At 42.2% G+C, this 18,960-nt stretch overlaps 1 protein-coding gene across 3 annotated transcripts in view; it reads right to left on the reverse strand.

The window, feature by feature from the left end:
• Positions 1–10,628, reverse strand: part of PPM1H (protein phosphatase, Mg2+/Mn2+ dependent 1H) — a 261,902-nt gene extending 251,274 nt beyond the window's left edge. Inside the window, exon 1 of one of the 3 annotated variants that reach the window (XM_045062017.1) lies at positions 9,852–10,628. In XM_045062017.1, coding sequence (XP_044917952.1) covers positions 9,852–10,096 — 245 coding nt within the window. In that variant the 5' untranslated portion in view covers positions 10,097–10,628. The remainder of the gene's footprint in view (positions 1–9,851) is intronic. The other 2 variants (XM_003988974.6, XM_023257185.2) reach the window with 2 other exon arrangements.
• Between the last annotated feature and the right edge of the window lie 8,332 nt (positions 10,629–18,960).

Here is an 18,960-nt window from a genome sequence, read left to right on the forward strand (position 1 = left end):
CTTCCTTAGTAGGACTTAAAGACACCATGATTTCAAATGCTCAGATTTGAAATTTCCCAGAAGCATTAAGACATTAAAAATAAAACAAATGACCTCCCTGCACCCACCTTCTCCAATGCTGGCCTCTTACCACCTGATTAGTCCATGATTTCACTTTAATTTCAAAGAATGACACTAAAGGGGAAAAGACTATGACATAAAAATTTTCATGAGGACAATGACTATGTCTTATATTATGGGCCCAGAATAGGACCCACACCTGACACCTGACACACAGTAGGAATGCCACTCTTTCCCTGAGAGAATGGAAGATGAATAGTGTTTATTTCCTGAAAGAGGATGGCATAAATTCAAAGGGGGTGGGGGTGGGGGTGGGGGTGGGGGGATCAATCCTCTGTTCAAATTTAGACAAATCAGAACAAAGCATAAAGACAACTCCAACAACAACCAAAACATCTACAATTAAAAGACATCTTCCTTTAAAAAATAATTTGTCCTTCTTTCTCAATCTTCCAAATAACAGAAGAGGGAACACTTCCAAATACATTTTACAAAGCCAACATTACCTCGATACTGAAACCAGACAAGGACACCACAAGAAAAGACAATTAGAGGCCAATATTCCTCCTGAACATAGATGCAAAGCTCAACAATATATTAGCCAACTGAATTCAACAACACATTAAAAGGATCACACACCATGTTCAAGTGGGATTTATTCCAGGGATCCAAGGATGGTTCAATACACACAAATTGATTGATATAATACACGGTAACAGAATGAAGGATAAAAATCACATGATTATCTCAACAGATGGAGAAAAAGCATTTGACAATAGTCAGTATCCATTTCTGATAAAAGCTCTCAACAAAATAGGTATAGAGGTAATGTATCTCAATGTAATAAAGGTCATCTATGACAAGCCCACAGCTATCATCATACTCACTACTCACTGGTGCTAAGTTGAAAATTCTTCCTTTAAGATCCAGAACAAGGCAAGGATGTCTACTCTCACCACTTTTTTTTTTTTTAGTTTATTTATTTTGAGAGAGACAGAGCGAGTAGGAGAAGGGAAGAAAGAGAGGGAGAGAGAGAATCCCAAGCAGGCTCCACACTGTCAGCAAGGAGCCCAATGTGGGGCTCAAACTCACAAACCATGAGATCATAACCTGAGCCAAAACCAAGAGTCAGAGGTTTAACTGACTGAGCCACCCAGGTGTCCCTCACCACTTTTATTCAACACAGTACTAGAAGCCCTAGCTAGAACAATTAGGCAGAAAGAAAGAAAAAAAAAAAGCAAAGAAAGAGCATCCCCATCAGAAAGGGAGACATAAAGACTGACACTATTTGCAAATGACAGGATATAAATAGAAAACCCTAAAGACCACCAAAAACCTGTTGGGATAAACACATGCAGTCAAGTTACAAGATACAAAATCAATATGCAAAAATCAGTTGTATTTCTATACACTAATAATGAACTATCAGAAAAAGAACTTAAGAAAACAATTCCACTTACACCTACACACCAAAGAATAAAATACCTGGAAGTAAATTTAACCAAAGAAGTGACAGAACTGTCACTAAAAACTATCAGACACTGATGAAAGAAAGTGAAGAAAATTCAAATGGCAGACACTCCATGCTCATGGATTAGAAAAAACACTGTTGAAATGTCCAGACTACCCAAAGCAATCTACAGATTCAATGCAGTCCCTCTATCAAAATTCCAAAGACATTTTTCACACAACTGGAACCATCCTAAAATATGTATGGAGCCACAAAAGACCCCAAATGGCCCAACACATCTTGAGAAAGAAGAACAAAACTGGAGGCATCACGCTTCCTGATTACAAGCTATATTATAAGGCCACAGCAATTAAAATAGCACGGTATTGGCATAAAAACAGACACATAGGTAAATAGAGCAGAGAACCCTGAAATAAACCCATACATACATAGATGGCCAATTTATGACAGAGGAGCCAAGAATACATGATGGGGGGAAGTCAGTCTCTTCAATGAGTGGTGTGGGGGAAAACTGGACAGCCACATGCAAAAGAAAGAAACTGGACCACCTATCGTACAGCAGACACAAACATTAACTCAAGATGGATTAAAGACTTGAATGCTAGCTGAAACCATAAAACTCCTAGAAGAAAACATAGGTGGTAAGCTCCTCAACCTGGATCTTGGCAACAATTTTTTGGTGTGACACGAAAAGCAAAGGCAACAGAAGCAAAATTAAACAAGTGAGACTATTCAAACTAAAAAGCTTCTGCACAGCAAGGGAAACCATCAACAAAATGAAAAGGGACCTTACTGAATGGAGGAAAATATGTGCTAGCCATATATCTGATAAGGGGTTAGTATCCAAAATATAGAAAAAACTCATCCAACTCAATAGCAAAAAAAAAAAAAAAATTTAAATTTAAATTTAAAAAATCTCATTTTTTTTTAATGGGCAGAGAATCTGAATGGATATTTTTTTTTCCCAAAGAAGACATACAGATAGCCAACATGAAAACGTACCCAACATCACTAACCCTCAGGGATATGCAAACTAAAACCACAATGAGATATCAGCTTATACCTGTTAGAATGGCTATGATCAAAAGAACAAGAAATAACAAGCGCTGGTTAGGATGTGGGGAAAAAAAGGGAACCCTTGAGCACCGTTGGTGGGAATGTAAATTGGTGCACTACGGGAAACAGTATGGAAGTTTCCTCAGAAAATTAAAAATCTAATTACCATATGATCCAGCAATTCCACTTCTAGGTATTTATCCAAAGGAAATGAAAACACTAACTCAAAAAAATACCTACATCTTCATGTTCATTGTGGCATTATTTACAATAGTCAAGACACGGAAAAAAACCTAATTGCCCATTGATAGATGAATGGATAAAGACAATGCGGGTGTGTATCTAGGTATCATATATATTTTATACATATATATTTCATATATAGATATATACACCCAATGGAGTATTTTTGGCCATACAAAAGGAAATCCTGCCATTTGTGAGAACATACGTGGACCTTGAGCCATTATGCTAAGTGAAACAAGTCCGAGACAAATACTATATTACCTCACTTATGTGTGTAAATCTTAAAAAAAAAAAACAAACAAAAAAAACCTTATAGATACAGAGAATAGATTGATGAACGGTTGAGAAGGGTGTACAAAAATGGGTTAAGGTGGTCAAAAGGTAATGCACAGGGTGATGACTACAGTAATAATACTGTCTTTGTACATTTGAAGTTGCTAACAGCAAATCTTAAAAGTTCTCATCACACACAATTGTAACTGTGTGTGGCGATGGGTGTTAACTAGATTTATTGTGATTTCACAATATATACAGATGTGGAATCATGCTACACATCTGAAATTAATGTCAATTATATCTCAATAAAAATTTGTCCTCAATAATATATTTTTAGAAAACAATTCTAGGATGCAGTCAGTTTTATCAGCTGGTACTACCATAACCATAGTTAGGAAGCACTGCGTGGTGGGAAAATATCAGAGATGTCTACCTAACTGAAGCTGAAACACAGAATAAACACAACCCCTCAGAAGGGTTAAATCCTCTGCCAAAAGCATCACTAGTCTTTGAAGGAAACTGATCCAGGTTCCTAAGGGACAGCCCAGAAGCTCCATCCCAGAGAAGACTTCATTGTGTTAAATCTGAAAAATGGAGGAGAGCTTAACCACCTGCTTTAAAATAGGAAATGAGGGGCGCCTGGGTGGCACAGTCGGTTAAGCGTCCGACTTCAGCCAGGTCACGATCTCGCGGTCCATGAGTTCGAGCCCCGCGTCGGGCTCTGGGCTGATGGCTCAGAGCCTGGAGCCTGCTTCCGATTCTGTGTCTCCCTCTCTCTCTCTGCCCCTCCCCCGTTCATGCTCTGTCTCTCTCTGTCCCAAAAATAAATAAACGTTGAAAAAAAAATTTTTAAAAATAAAATAGGAAATGAATACCTTCTGCAGGTTACCAGAAAGGCAGGTGACATGTTTTAGGCCACTCTGAACTTTTAATTCATCTGCAAGTAAGTGCTATGGAGAGTTTTGTTAAATGAGACACCTTCCTCCACAATCAATTCCTTTTTATCTTTATTTTTTTTTTCAACGTTTATTTATTTTTGGGACAGAGAGACACAGAGCATGAACGGGGGAGGGGCAGAGAGAGAGGGAGACACAGAATCGGAAGCAGGCTCCAGGCTCTGAGCCATCAGCCCAGAGCCCGACGCGGGGCTCGAACTCACGGACCGCGAGATCGTGACCTGGCTGAAGTCAGACGCTTAACCGACTGCGCCACCCAGGCGCCCCCCTTTTTATCTTTATAGAAGAAGAAGTAGAGAACCTCAAGATTCTTCCGCTGCAAAAGTTAAACAGGAAGTTCCCAGGCAGGAGCTCTGTTAAGAGGTGTAAGAGGGGTGGCTGTGCTAGAGGAGGTCAGAAGAAAAAATAAAGGCCAGGGGATTTCTGAGCTTTGGATCAAGAGAGAAATAGTGGTTTCTCTGTCATCACCACCTCACAGACAACCAACGTGATTCACTGGTGATTGTTAATTAGTGCCAATAGCTGGGGAGGCAGAACAGCCTACAGATTCCAAAACAAATCTAAATGCGTGTGGGCTATTTGCTGGATTTAAACAAGGCTATTTCATCACAATTTTGAACACTATGAGACACAAAGAACTTAAAATAGTTTTTGTACCCATGCCTGGGTCACTTTTATAAGAAAGATACTAGGGGGAAAAAACAACAACAACAACAACAACAACAACAACGAGGGGCGCCTGGGTGGCTCAGTAGGTTAAGCGTCCGACTTTGGCTCAGGTCATGATCTCACAGTTTGTGGGTTCGAGCCCCACATCGGGCTCTGTGCTAACAGCTCAGAGCCTGGAGCCTGTTTCAGTTTCTCTGTCTTCCTCTCCCTCCACCCCTCTCCTGTTCATGCTCTGTATCTCAAAAATAAACACAAATAAAGAGAATTGTATAGTTGTAGCTATACCCCAAGTAAAATGCTGCTGTAATTACTGATTTCTGTACAAGCAAAAATTTATCCCTGACAAAAACGTGAATGTGATGCTTTCATATACAGACTACACCTTCTCTGGTGTTTTCTGCTGCGGTAGTTTCGGGCATGAACTCCATATCCACGTGTATCTCTAAGTCCAGCTGACCACTGATGAGAATAAGGTTGGACAAGCTGGGAAGAAGTCAAAATGGGCTCCTAATCCATTAAAAATCAAATCAACTTCCACGTCCCTGAAACAGGAACCACTTGGGTGGGATTTAAAGTTTTAGAGAGGGGGATGCCTGGGGGGCTCTGAGCGGCCAATTTCAGCTCAGGCCATGATCTCTCAGTTCATGAGTTCAAGCCCCACACACCCTCTGTCCTCCTTTCTCTGTGCCCCTCCCCTGCTGGCCTGCTCTCTCAAAAAAAATAAGCCTAACTTAAAAAAAAAAAAAAAAAAAGTTTAAAGTCATGGAGAGAGAAGGGAAGTAGCTGCCCTGTGGGGGTCCCTGGGTCAAACTGTTGTTTCCCATGGGCTCTCTCTGAGCAGATCTAACAGTCTAAATCCATAATTTCAAAGCCAAACTAAAAAAGAAAACTTTTTAATCCATTTTTTTTAAAAAGATGTGAGCTCTGTGGATGTTATTTTTAACTGTAACACCTTACAGAGTCTTACAACCTAGCATATAGCCCTTAATCAAGTGGCTGAAATCTTCAGCCACAATAGAAAGCTTTTTGAGGAGCCAGGAAATTCCATTCAGCACAACGCCAATAAATACTGAATTAATAAGTGAGGGTCTTCAGTTTCTGGATCCTAAAGTCTTACAGGGATTTCTTAAGCTAATTCTCTAGGCCTATAACCTACAGAGAATCTCTGCTCGAAAAGGATTAACAAGAAGTGGCAAAAAATAGAACATTTATCCTTAATTTTTCTATCGTCCAAAAGGTCAGCCCTAGAGTTCAACTGTCCTCTAACTGCTCAAACACCGAGATGCCAATTCCTCCTCCCCAGGAAGGCATTGAAAGTAACTCACTTTCTGGAAGGGTAAGCAAATCCCTTCTGATTCAGACCTTGATTCATAGCATCCCCCTGGTCCCTACTCTGTGAGCAATCTCTTTACCAATTCTCTCTCTCTTAGGTACCTTCTAGAACAAAGGGAATTCCTCCTTCCATGAAATACTATAGTAAAGGGCAGTGTTACTGGTAGCAGCGTCTGATCATAGCCCTACAGATCTTTCTCTCCCCTTCTCTATTTCAGACATTTGATCATTCAGGATGTGTGTTTTCAGGAAGAGTAAGTACAGTTCAAGGTTTGAGGAAGTGGTACAGTACATCTGACATCTGGCAAAGGGAGGGGACAAGATAACAGTGCTTAATCCTGGCTATAGATAAATGCACCATAGTTTAATACCCTGTAAGAAGGCAGTTTGGTATTGTGGGCTGTGGAATCATGCTTGGGTTCAAATACAGGCTGTTAAGGTGGTAGGACTCTGGGAAAGTTGCTTAATCATTCATTGCCTCTGTGCCTTATTTTATATATACTATATATATCATATATACATTCTGTTACATATATATTGCTTATATATGTAGATATATATATTGCTTAATCATTCATTGCCTGTGTCTTATTTTATATATATATATATTCTGTTACATATATATTGTCATATATATATATTCTGTTTTATAGAAAATGCAAATGCTACTGCCTACTTTATAGGGTTGTTGCGAGAATCAAATGATATGATACAAAGCTGCAAACAGTGAAAGTACTAAACAGTAAGCACCTATTGTTAGCTATTATTAGTACTATGTATATACTTTAAAAGAATGAGGCAATTCTGTACGTATTGACTTGGAATAAAGTCCATGACATAGCGTTTTCTGAAAATGCTACAGAATAACATACTCAGTAGGAGTCTATCCTGGGAAGAAAAAAGAAACACATGATGCATATTTATAAGTACATTCAAAGAAGTCTAGAAAGGCACACACACCAAACACTAAACAGTTACTAACCCTAAAGGGAGTGGGGGGGGGGGGTACCTACATTTGTAAAGGTATAGGTCTTTGCTTGAATTCACAAGTGTGGACTAGTTTCACAACTAATATTTTTAATATTTTAATCCAATCTTTATTTTTTTTTAAATTTTTTTTCAACGTTTATTTATTTTTGGGACAGAGAGAGACAGAGCATGAACGGGGGAGGGGCAGAGAGAGAGGGAGACACAGAATCAGAAACAGGCTCCAGGCTCCGAGCCATCAGCCCAGAGCCTGACGCGGGGCTCGAACCCACAGACCGCGAGATCGTGACCTGGCTGAAGTCGGACGCTTAACCGACTGCGCCACCCAGGCGCCCCCCAATCTTTATTTTTTAATGTTTAGTTATTTTTGTGAGAGAGAGCACACACGTGAAACTATGTGTGGGGAGGGAGAGAGAGAATCCCAAGCAGGCCCCACGCTGTCAGCACAGATCCCAGTATGGGGCTCCAACTCACCAACTGTGAGATAGTGACGTGAGTTGAAATCAAAAGTCCAAGCCACTTAACCCAGTGAGCGTTTAATAAGTAGTTTTTAGGAGTGCCCGGGGAGCTCAGTCGGTTAAGCGTCCGACTTGGGCTCAGGTCATGATCTCACGGTTGGTGAGTTTGAGCCCCACGTCTGGCTCTGTGCCTGGAGCCTGCTTTGGATTCTGTGTCTCCCTCTCTGTTCCTTCCCTGCTCACTCGTGCTCTCTCTCAAAAACAAAGATTAAAATTTTTTTTTATTTTAAAAAATAACTGATTTTTAAAATTAAAGATTTTTACAGGGGTCCTTCTAACCTTCATACTGAACATCTCTCACATCTGGGTCTAGGAAAAGGCAAACTTCTTAGAGATAAGGAAATGGAGGCCTAGCTAGGAGGAGGTGTAGCCCCTCCCATCCATCCCTGCTACAGCTCTCCTTTGAGTCCCTTATATTCTTTACAGTCCTGAGCGTATCATGTGCCTGCCATAGGAACCAAACATTCTGAAACTGGTTTTTATTCCCCTTTCCTTTTCTTCCCGTTTGAGGTCCTCCTTTTTTCGTGCCCAGAGAGCTTCCACATGGGTTATAACATCTTCCTTCCTACTTCTCATGACTTTCTCACTATCTCCTTGTCATTCTGCCCCTCAGACAGATGCTCTCACCCTGTAAATCCCACTGGAGTGACAACTGGCTGGGTTGTTCTGTTTTTTTGGCAAGCACAAGTCCCCCACCTGACACAATTGTAGGACACAGTATGCCTCCGAGCTGTTTTGCCTTGCAGTGCGTCTAAATGGGCTTTAAACATTTTTTTTTTTAATTTCACTCAAGAAAAGGTGTTTGGTATGTATGGACAGGCATTTCTTCCTTACACAGGTGTTTATCTTTGCTTTGGATTCTCCTATAAATTATAAGGCTATCTGGTACTCCCCCCCCCACACACACACACACAACATTCCCTAACCAGGCTTGTCCCTTATTATGTGTTAATGGTTATTGTTTTAGCACCCAACCTTCTCACTGGGTTTTGTCACCATCTTTTACATTCCAGTAGTCTCTCCCCATTTCTTCACCTCTTCTATTAAAACCCACGGAGAAAAGGTCGTATGATGAAAAGGAAAGGAAAAAAAGAATTCGAGACTCTAAGCAGAGCGTCTTGCAAGCCCCGTCTCGCACCGGAACCCGGAGCGTCGGGAACCCTGCCTGCTCGCGGGTATCCGGGCCACCAGAACAGGGTCAGCATCGAAGCGCCCAGGCGTCGGGAGAGCCGATTGGTTCCCGGGTGAACCAATCAGCGAGCGATGCTGTTCGCGGAGAGGGGAGGGCCAAGATCATGGAGCAGATGGAGTTAAAGGAAAAGGGGCAGGTGTGCCCGGCACCGGGGTTTTGCGTGCACTTGTGCACCCACCGGGTCATTGTTAAGCCCTGATCTCTGGTCTCCTAAATGCCACCTTCCCAATTTCCCAGTTTCATAAAGATGAGTAGGAGGAGAAACCTTACTTATCCTATCATTCATAAGATGGTCATTAATAGTCAATGGAGGAGTAGCTGGGGAGGCGGGGAGGCCATTAAAATCCTCCCTCCTTTCCCAGTTCCACTCCAGGTCGTCAACCTAACTGAATCAGTTCTTGAAATAGTAAATCACTCAAACGCTCGCTTAATCGCCAAAGCTGATTACCAAAATGCTATCGTTAGACACCTGAAATAAGTTCCCACTCCCAGAGGGCTGGGGGAAACAGTACTGGCACTTACCGAACGCGCAGAGGTTTACTACCCGCTAAAGGAGAAGCGAGCAAGCTCCCAGACTTAAGTCAGAGAAACTGAGACCTTCTCATATGTGTAACCTTGCACACGAACTGCCCCCCACCCACCCACTCACGCGCAGCGACAGCTCCTCCTGACTCTTCCCCACAAACTTCATGCGGTGGCGCAAAGCTTTTGGGGAGGGTGGGCGCAGATACCAGCTTTCCCTGCTGTGTTTCAAACTTCAGCAAAGCTGTTCTACGCACTTTCTTCCAAGTGTCACAGCCCCCGGAATCACAGACCCGTGCAACCTTAGCTTTCCCACGGTCCAGCGCTGCCACCCACCATCCACCACCCATACCCGGGCTGGAGACGCTGCGTCCTTGGGGTTGGGGGAAGGGGGAGTAGGAAAAGAGAGGAATGGCCAGTGTAAGTAAAGAGGTCCCCGCCGAGGCCTGGACGCCGGCAGCCCCTGGAGGGCCCTGAGGCCGAGGAAGGAGGAGAGAGGAGGTCTGGAACCGTGCGGGGAAGGGCCGCGAGGAGAGCAGGGGCGCCGCCGGTGTCGCTACACTCACTCTGCGTAGCCAGTGGCCCAGGGCAGCCGCCGGGTCTCCTTGAGGATGAGGATGGGGCGGGCGATGTGGTCGGCGCTGCACTCCACCTCGTCCTGAGACAGCCCCAGGAACTCCGGCCGCCCGTAGGGGAAGCGCAGGGGCAGGTCCGAGCCTCCACAGCCGCCGCCGCTGTGCTCGGAGCCTGAGCTGCCAGCCATGATGCCGCCCATGAAATTGGCCACGGCAGATTTCACTCGGGTGAGCATATTACTCCGGCGCCCGGCAGCAGCGGTGCGAGCAGGAGGCGGCGGCGGGGGCCGGACGAAGCGCAGCGCGGGGCATGCAGGCTGCGGCGGGCGCCGGGCGCACGGGCAGCCGGGCCGCTGGGGCGCGCCGCGCGGCTCCCGGAGCCTAGTGCTGCAGGGGGCCGGGCCCCGGCCTCCCGCGCTCCGTGCAGCCGCCGCCGCCGCCTCCCCCCGCTACACTTCCGCAACGGAGCGGCATGGAGCGGGCCGGCCGGGCCCGGGGAGACGCCGCGCGCTCCGGGAGCGACTGGGCGACCGCCGCGGCAGCAGGTTCCTTCCCCGCCCTCTGCGCCCGACTCCTGCGTGAGCGGAACTGAGCCCACCCGGCGAGCCGGCAGAGCCGGCGCGGCTGCTGCCACGGCTACCGCCGCCGTCCAGTCATGTGATAATCAGGCTGCAAGGGCTCGAGCAACTGCCGTGGCCGTGGCCTCGGCCCCTCCCCTGCCGGCCCGAGCGAAGCTCGCACCGGGATCGTGACCTCCTGGGGGAGGGGGGAGCCGGGCTGGGTCGGTACCTGGCGGAGGGGATGGGGGCGCTGTGAGCCGAAAGCAGTATACAGGTGTTAGGGGAGGTCACGTGGAGCCGGGCCGAGCCAGTAGAGGAATCCCCTAGCTGAGGAATGCTTGCCTGCGCCTCCGGGAATGGAAACTTCGGGAGCTGGAGGTTTGGGAAGGGGAGACAGGTGGAAGCTCGGTGGGCCGGCCCCATGGTGGGCCGGCAGTGGAAATGAGGAGCACCTGGTGTGAAAGACTTTTCAGAGCTTTAACACAACAAAACTCACAAGTGTTGCATAAGAATCATTAAAAGTTTTTCCCTAGGCATTTCTAGAATTACTTTTATTCCTCATTAGCACCACGCACAACATTATCTACCGGGCAAACCCTGTTTCGAACCCAGAATAAGCTTAACGGCAGGAATACAAAAGAGCTCTCAGAAATCAGAAGCAAGCCCTGTTTTACCTAGTACTTAACTGTTTAATAAACTTATACAAGTACTTTCCTCCAACATAGGAACAAAAGTGTATTTTCAAAGCTGGCCCTGTTTAATATTGAGACACTTAATGCAAACTATTTTCTTAAACAGAAAAATGTCTGAAAAACCAACTGATGAATGTGTTTCATCAGGGGTAACATTTGTTAAATATTGGCTTAAAAAATTTTTTTTTGCAAGAAAGCTGTATCCTGTTCATGTTTACTTATTCTGTATCCTGTTCCCATGTTTACCTACCATTTAATTTGCCAGGATTCTGTGTTACTTGTGGAGTTACTTACTGAACAGCTCAGTAAGTTCAGGAGGGAATACAGGCCCTCATTCTTCTCAGCACTAGGAAGCTGGGAGAGCAGCCCAGGTGTTGGTGGGAAGGTAATTCTCTGAAGAGGAACTGGAATTTTTGCTCTTAGGTGAGGCCTGGGTAAACCTCACTGATCTCTTTTCTTTTCTTTTCTTTTCTTTTCTTTTCTTTTCTTTTCTTTTCTTTTCTTTTCTTTTTTGTACTTATAGTATATATGTATATATTTTTTTACTGTTTATTTTTGAGAGAGACAGAGAAAGACAGAGTATGAGCAGGGGAGGAGCAGAGTGAGAGGGAAACACAGAATCCGAAGCGGGCTCCAGGGCCAGATGTGGGGCTCGAACCCCCAAACCATGAGATCATGACCTGAGCAGAAGTCCGATGCTTAACTGACTGAGGCACCCAGACACCCCTGTATCTATAATATTTTTAAAGGCATTTTCGCCTTTGGCTTTTTCATAACCAGGAACTCCAGTTTACAGCATCCCAAGTAATTATGTAAAAAACAAAAAAACGAAAGAACCAACATGCTAATGTTCAGTGAAATAGCATTTCTGTCAATGAGTTTTTATTACTTTTCACAGAACAGAAAAATAATTTTATCTTGAGCCCCTTTCTCCAATTTTAAATTTGGGGGCAGGATTCTAAATAAGGCAAAATCTAAATGAACAACAAACCGTTGTTCAACCGTTGCTTTGCTAAACTATGAACTCCTTCCAATTGGAAAATCTATGTAGTGGCTAAACACCTAACCAACCACATGCACTGGCATCTACTGAGTCCCCATAAGCGCAGAATCCCTTTCTCAAGCTTTCATTGTAGAACAATTACCCTTTACCAATGTCCTTTGGATACTTCAGTAACTAGCCTCTATCAAGATCAATTTACTGTGTTCTGACCTTCTTTCGCTTATAGCAAGGCATTAGTATTTACTAAATATAGGATTTAAAATTTTTCCTGTCTAATTTATTTTCAATTTAAAGTAGTACCTGATCATAGTCAATAAATAAATAAAACCCAGGGCACCTGGATGGCTCAGTTGGTTAAGCATCGACTTCGGCTCAGGTCATGATATCATAGTTGGTGAGTTCAAGCCCTGCATCCAGCTCTGTGCTGATAGCTCAGAGCCTGGAGCCTGCTTTGGATTCTGTGTCTCCCTCTCTCTCAGCCCTTTCCCTGATCATGCTCTCTCTCAAAAAGAAATAAAACATTTAAAAAATAATTTAAAAATTTTTGAACAATTTGTAAAATGATTAATAAATAAATAAATGAGATACAATTGAATAGAACTGTAAATGAAAAAGTAAAAGACTCTAAAAATTTCCCCAGGGGATCACTACTGTTAATATTTTCTCTAGGCTTCCAAAATTTTTCTCAAATAGGATATTTGGTATCATTGAATTTGGTAATATTAGCCAGATTTGTGAACCACAGTTTTGTAACAAGTTCTCCTATTTCACTGTAACCTGAGTATTATCTATCACAGAAAAGTGAGAATATATCTTTAGCTTTGCAAGTCTAGTTTGTTTTGCAAAAACAAGCAGACAGACTTTCATACCTGTTCTCCTTTGAATATTTTTTTAATGTTTATTTATTTTTGAGAGAGAGACGGAGACAGAGACAGAGCGAGATCATGACCTGAGTTGAAGTCAGACGCTCAACTGACTGAGCCTCCTTTGAATATTTCTATAGTATGAGTGTTTATCACTAACTGAAAAACCCACTACCTTTATACCCACCCCTAAGAGCAGTGTCACATCACAGGATTTTCCAGAGAAATATTTTTCATATAATTAACTTCTCAATTATGTCATTCTTGAAGATCAGCTGGGAGGTAAATTCTGATTAAAATGAGATGGTCATCCCTTTTAGGGGAGCCCCCCCCCAATGCCTTTCACACCTATTACAAATGCAAATTTGGGAGTATCTGTGCTCCCACCCTTAGGATGAGCAAGTCCCTGAATTTAAGTGGTGAGTAATCAGAAACTGAGAGACGCTCAATGTTTGTTACACACTGCACATATGTCCCAGTCATTAATAGATTTACTTCACTCGTCTGTTTCATATTTCCTTCCCCCCAGGAAAATGTGAGTTGAAGACCTTACCAGGACGTTCATTTACAGGGTAGATACATGGACCTCCTACTTGGTTACTCGTCTCATAAATACAATCTCATTTCTAGGCCTATAAAACTATGGCTTTTGTGGATGGAACTGGAGGGTATTATGCTAAATGCAATTAGTCAGAGAAAGACAAAAATCATATGACTTCACTCATATGAAGACTTTAAGAGACAAAACAGATGAACATAAGGGAAGGGAAACAAAAATAATATAAAAACAGGGAGGGGGACAAAACAGAAGAGACTCATAAATATGGAGAACAAACTGAGGGTTCCTGGAGGGGTTGTGGGAGGGGGGATGGGCTAAATGGGTAAAGGGCACTAAGGAATCTACCCCAGAAATCAGTGTTGCACTATATGCTAACTAATTTGGATGTAAATTTAAAAAGTAAAATTAAAAGAAAAGAAAAAAATAAAACTATGGCTTTGATACACAAGGACTGTGCCATCCATAAGACTATTTTCAAGGGGAATAAAAGGTCTGGATAATTTCTTCAGTGAAAACATCACAGATTCCCCCTAAATATTTAATTACAAATCGAAAAACAATAATTTACAGTGGAATAACCTGGCAGACATCCCGTAAAACAAGCGACCAAGGTTAACATCCTGTACCTGCTGACATCGTGCAGCGACAAGAGCACATCACTTATGTGACATGCTTCCCCAAATCTTTAACTTCATTAGACTCTTGAGAAAACATGAGTCAAACCCAAACTGAGGATATTTGACCAGGCATCTTCAAAAGTGTCAAGACCCAAAACAAAAACAAAAACAGGAAAGACTGAGAAACTGTCAGATCGCAGACAGAGGAGACACAGCACTACAATGCTGTAGCTGTGTTAATTTCTTAGTTTTGATGTCAACATCAGAAGAAGCTGGATGAGAGATGTACAGTGTTAAAAGCAGTTTTCAAAAAAAAAATCAGGGGTATTTTGGTTCAAGTAGAAAGCAAACACTTGTTTGGAAGTCAGGCCAGGAAAAGGATGAATAGTACCTTTCCAGGACTCCTCTCTCGCACAGCTGTAGATTCATGCGTCCCTTATTGTGCTAACCTCCTCATATCATAAATAGCAGTTTACCTATGTCTTCCCATTAGGTAGTGAAGTCCTATGGAGGAAGAACTTTCTTATTATCTTGGTATTTCTAGCACCTAGCCTAATGCCTAACAAGTAATAGGGTCTGGTTGGTAAATTAACTCTTTAAAAAAAATTATATTCAGAGGGCGCCAGGGTGGCTCAGTCAGTTAAGCGTCCCACTTCGACTCTGGCTCAGGTCATGATCTCATGGTCCATGGGTTCAGGCCCCATGTCAGGCTCTGCACTGACAGCGTGGAGCCTGCTTAGGATTTTCTCTCTCTGTCTCTCTCTCTCTGTCTCTCTCTCTCTGTCTCTCTGTCTCTCTCTCTCGCTCTCTACTTCTCTCCACCACCACCACCCCCTCAAAATAAATAAACTTTAAAGAATTGTATCCTTTCTTTATATTTATAACCTCTGTTTTCCTAAAGATTTTTCTCACTTTATCCCTTAGGATCTGTGCTAAGCAGAACTTCCTTAATAAGAGAAGGCTTAGCTCACTTCAGACAATATCCAGATTGATAATAAATGGATACCAAGTCATGTAGATCTCTGCTTCACACTGAACTGGTAACCTGTTTTAGCTCTTAACAAGGATATGACATTAAATATTTAACATTAATTCGGTTTTGCTTCAGAAATAGTTTATTTATTTATTTAAACTAGGATTCACGCCCAGCATGGAGCCCAACATGGGGCTTGAACTCACAACCCTGAGATCAAGACCTGAGCTGAGATCAAGAATCAGATGCTTAACCAACTGAGCCACCCAGTAACTCACAGAAATAGTTTAGATTCTGGTTTTGTATGTAGTAATATACTGACTGAAAATCCCTGACATTGAAAGGGATTCATTTATTTCTTCATACTAAATGAGACCATTTATTTATAAATAACAATTTCCTTATCCATCAAGACATTTATAGCTAATTGAGTACAGAATTATAGTGCATTCGCAATGTTTACATCCATCAAATCCAGATGTTCCCTAGATTATAAACATCTGATTCGGAACATCTGGTACATTCAACCAATGGATTACACCTGACTTTTCCTAGTACTTTCCCATTGGCCACCTCTATAGGCTATTCTGTCCCTCACCCACATTGTCCTAGACTGAAACCACAGCTTTGTAACTGATATGGGAGTTGTATCAACCTGTAACTCCCCCAAATGATTCCTGATCCCATATTACCTACTTTAGATTAGACTCTGAAATGTGCTCATAATCAGAATACTTATAGATTAAATGGAAAAAAATAGTCATTTCAATCTCATGGGATAGCTGCAAGGATCGATGAGATAATGGTTGTAAATATGATACAACTAATTGTAAGGTTGTCACCCTTCCTGGTTATATGTATTTTTTTCCTTAGGTACTAGTTTTTAACATTAAAATTTTAAACCATTTCCTTTTTCTATTTTCCTCATACAGCAATAAAAATAGCTATACCTACCTCCTAGGATTATTTTGGTGATTAAATGGAATAACAGGAAAATTGCTAGTATTCTTCCTGGTACAGAAGGGGTGGTTGATAAAAGCATAATAAATGCTATGAAACAGTAGTCCCTTTATCTGAGTTTTGCTTTCTGCAGGTTTAATTACCCACAGTCAACCCTGGTCCGGAAGCAGATGATCCTTCTTCTGACAAATCTTAAGGTCAATAGCACCCTGATGCAACGTCACAACATCTGAATCATTAACCTCACTTCATTTCATATGTAGTCCTTTTACTGTATCACACCATCACAAGAGTGCAGTACAATCAGATGTTTTGAGAGAGCACGTTCACATAGTCTTTATTACAGTATATCATTATAATATAATAATGTTATATTATTATTACTCTCTTTTATTATTAATTCTTGTTACTCTCTCACTGTGCCTAATTTATAAATTAAACTTTGTTGTAGATATGTATGCATAGGGAAAAACATAATATATATAGGATTAGGTACCATCCATGGTTTCAGGCATCCACTGGGGGTCTTGGGATATATCCTCCTTGGATGAGGGGGGGGACTACTGTACTTACTGACAGCACCCTGCACTGTGAGGGAGGGGGAGTTGACACACATTGTCTCCAATGCTCTTAGCCAACACTGTAACTTAAACATGGTTTCTAATGCTTTTAATCAATACTACCAGTTTATTATTGAGAAAACGAGGTTGGTAAAAAATAAATGACTTGCACGAGACCACAGAGCTAGGAATGAGGCAATACCTAGTCCCACTGAATGTTTTCTTTAACACTCCATAAATAGAAAGTATACTTTAGGGGCACTTGGGTGGCTCAGTTCATTGAGCATCTGACTCTTGATTTTGGCTCAGGTCGTGATTCCAGGGTCGTGGGATAGAGCCCTGAGTCCAGCTCTGTGCTGAACATGGAGCCTGCTTAATATTCTCTCTCTCTCTCTCTCTCTCTCTCTCTCTCTCTCTCTCTCTCCCCCTCTCTTCACCTGTTTCTCTCTCCCCTTCTGCCCCTCTCCCTAGCTCATGCACTCTCTCTCTCTCTCAAAAAAAGTTTATTTCAGGGGTGCCTGGGTGGCTCAGTTGGTTAAGTGTCCAACTTCAACTCAAGTCATGATCTCACAGTCTGTGAGTTCGAGCCCCGCGTCGGGCTCTGTGCTGACAGCTCAGGGCCTGGAGCCTGTTTCAGATTCTGTGTCTCCCTCTCTCTCTGCCCCTCCCCTGCTCATGCTCTGTCTCTCTCTGTCTCAAAAATAATAAAGAAAAACATTAAAAAACAAAAAAAATTAAAAGTTTACTTTATAAAATATTTCTTCTACCTTTTCCACATAAAGATCTGGTATTTCAGTTATCTTGAGAGTTTTGTAAATTTTCTTTGGATTTGGAAATAAAACAACCCTCAACCTTAAATAGAATGTTATGAGTATAATGTCATTTGGAAATTGTTCCAACTTCTAAACAAATGGCTTTGCAGGGAGGTTTTTAATCTTTTTTTTTTTGTTGTTGTTGTTTTTTAAGTTTTTACTTAAATGCCAATTAGTTAACATACAGTGTTATATTAGTTTCAGGTATACACTATAATAATTTAACATTTCTAGATAGAACTCATTTCTAAGTTGGGAGTTGCCTCATACTAAAGTTGTATAAAACCTCTAAATTCTATTCAACTGAAAATATATTTCTAAAAATTTCATAATATTACCAATTTGTTTCCAGGCCTTGCCATGTTAACTTCTCTTTCCAAATATGATTTCTTTCCCTTCTCTTCTGTCATTTTAAAATCCCTGCTATCAGGATTATTTTTTCATGGTAATGGTGGCCAAAGTAGCTGATGAAGATTGTTTACTGAATGGAAAAATAAGTGCGCAAAAAAGGGCATGTAGTTTGCAAAAATTCAGAGATCAAGCAACTAAAGATAGTTTCTTAACTAAGAGCCACAAGCTCACATACCTTTTATTGTCTCAAAGCATCAGTCTTGCTCTATGCAAGTACATGTGACAGCTATCTACAAAGTCTGGAAATGCAGAATTAGTTGCTTTGTCCTTCTTATCATCAGCTGCATTTTGAATCAAAGTAGAGAGACTTTTTCTGCTTGCCTATAAACATTTTTAGGGTCAGCTTTCCAAAACCCAAACCAAGTGGAATGTCATAGCAATTAATCTCGTATTTTATTCAACAGCAAGACCCCACCCCCACCCCAGTTACTCTGAATGCTCGGTCATCATGCACACACCCTACTTTCAGCAAGTTCTTCCTTATGTCTTTTTCAGGGAATTTTAAAAATGAATTTCTTGTTTCAGTTCTTTTCTAATTGCGCTGGTTGTGAAAATTTGTCTTAGATTACACTCCCTGGACCAGCAGCAATAGCAGGATCACCGGTAAACTTGTTAAAACAGTAAATTCTCTAGACTCATCCTAGATCTAGTGATTCAGATCAGAGTGATCGTTGGTGGTGGGACCCAACCATCCAGCTGAACAAGCCCTCCAAGGGGTTCTCATAGAAACCATCTGAGAAACTCTGAGGTTGAGTAAACATGTGCTACATACTTAATGGACAGGCAGACACGGGAGTGCAGGAACACATCAGATAGGAAAATAAAGGGTGGCCCAAGAGCTCTGACTCTAAATGGATACAGAAAATGAGACTCAGGAACTGGACCTATTCAAATGCCTGTGAACCGTCCTTTTCTGTTTGATTGCTGTGGGCTCATGTTACTGTAAAACCCGAAGTGCATTTGCCATGGGCTGATGTGTGAATTCTTCCGTGCATGGGAAGCTATAGAGAAGGAAGTAGGGCTGACCACTGCCCCCATCACCTCCCAGACTGGATTACCCAATAGGCAGTCTGTTTATGCACATGTTTCT

This window comes from Felis catus, chromosome B4 (genome assembly GCF_018350175.1).
Source record: "Felis catus isolate Fca126 chromosome B4, F.catus_Fca126_mat1.0, whole genome shotgun sequence".
Lineage (NCBI taxonomy): Eukaryota > Metazoa > Chordata > Mammalia > Carnivora > Felidae > Felis > Felis catus.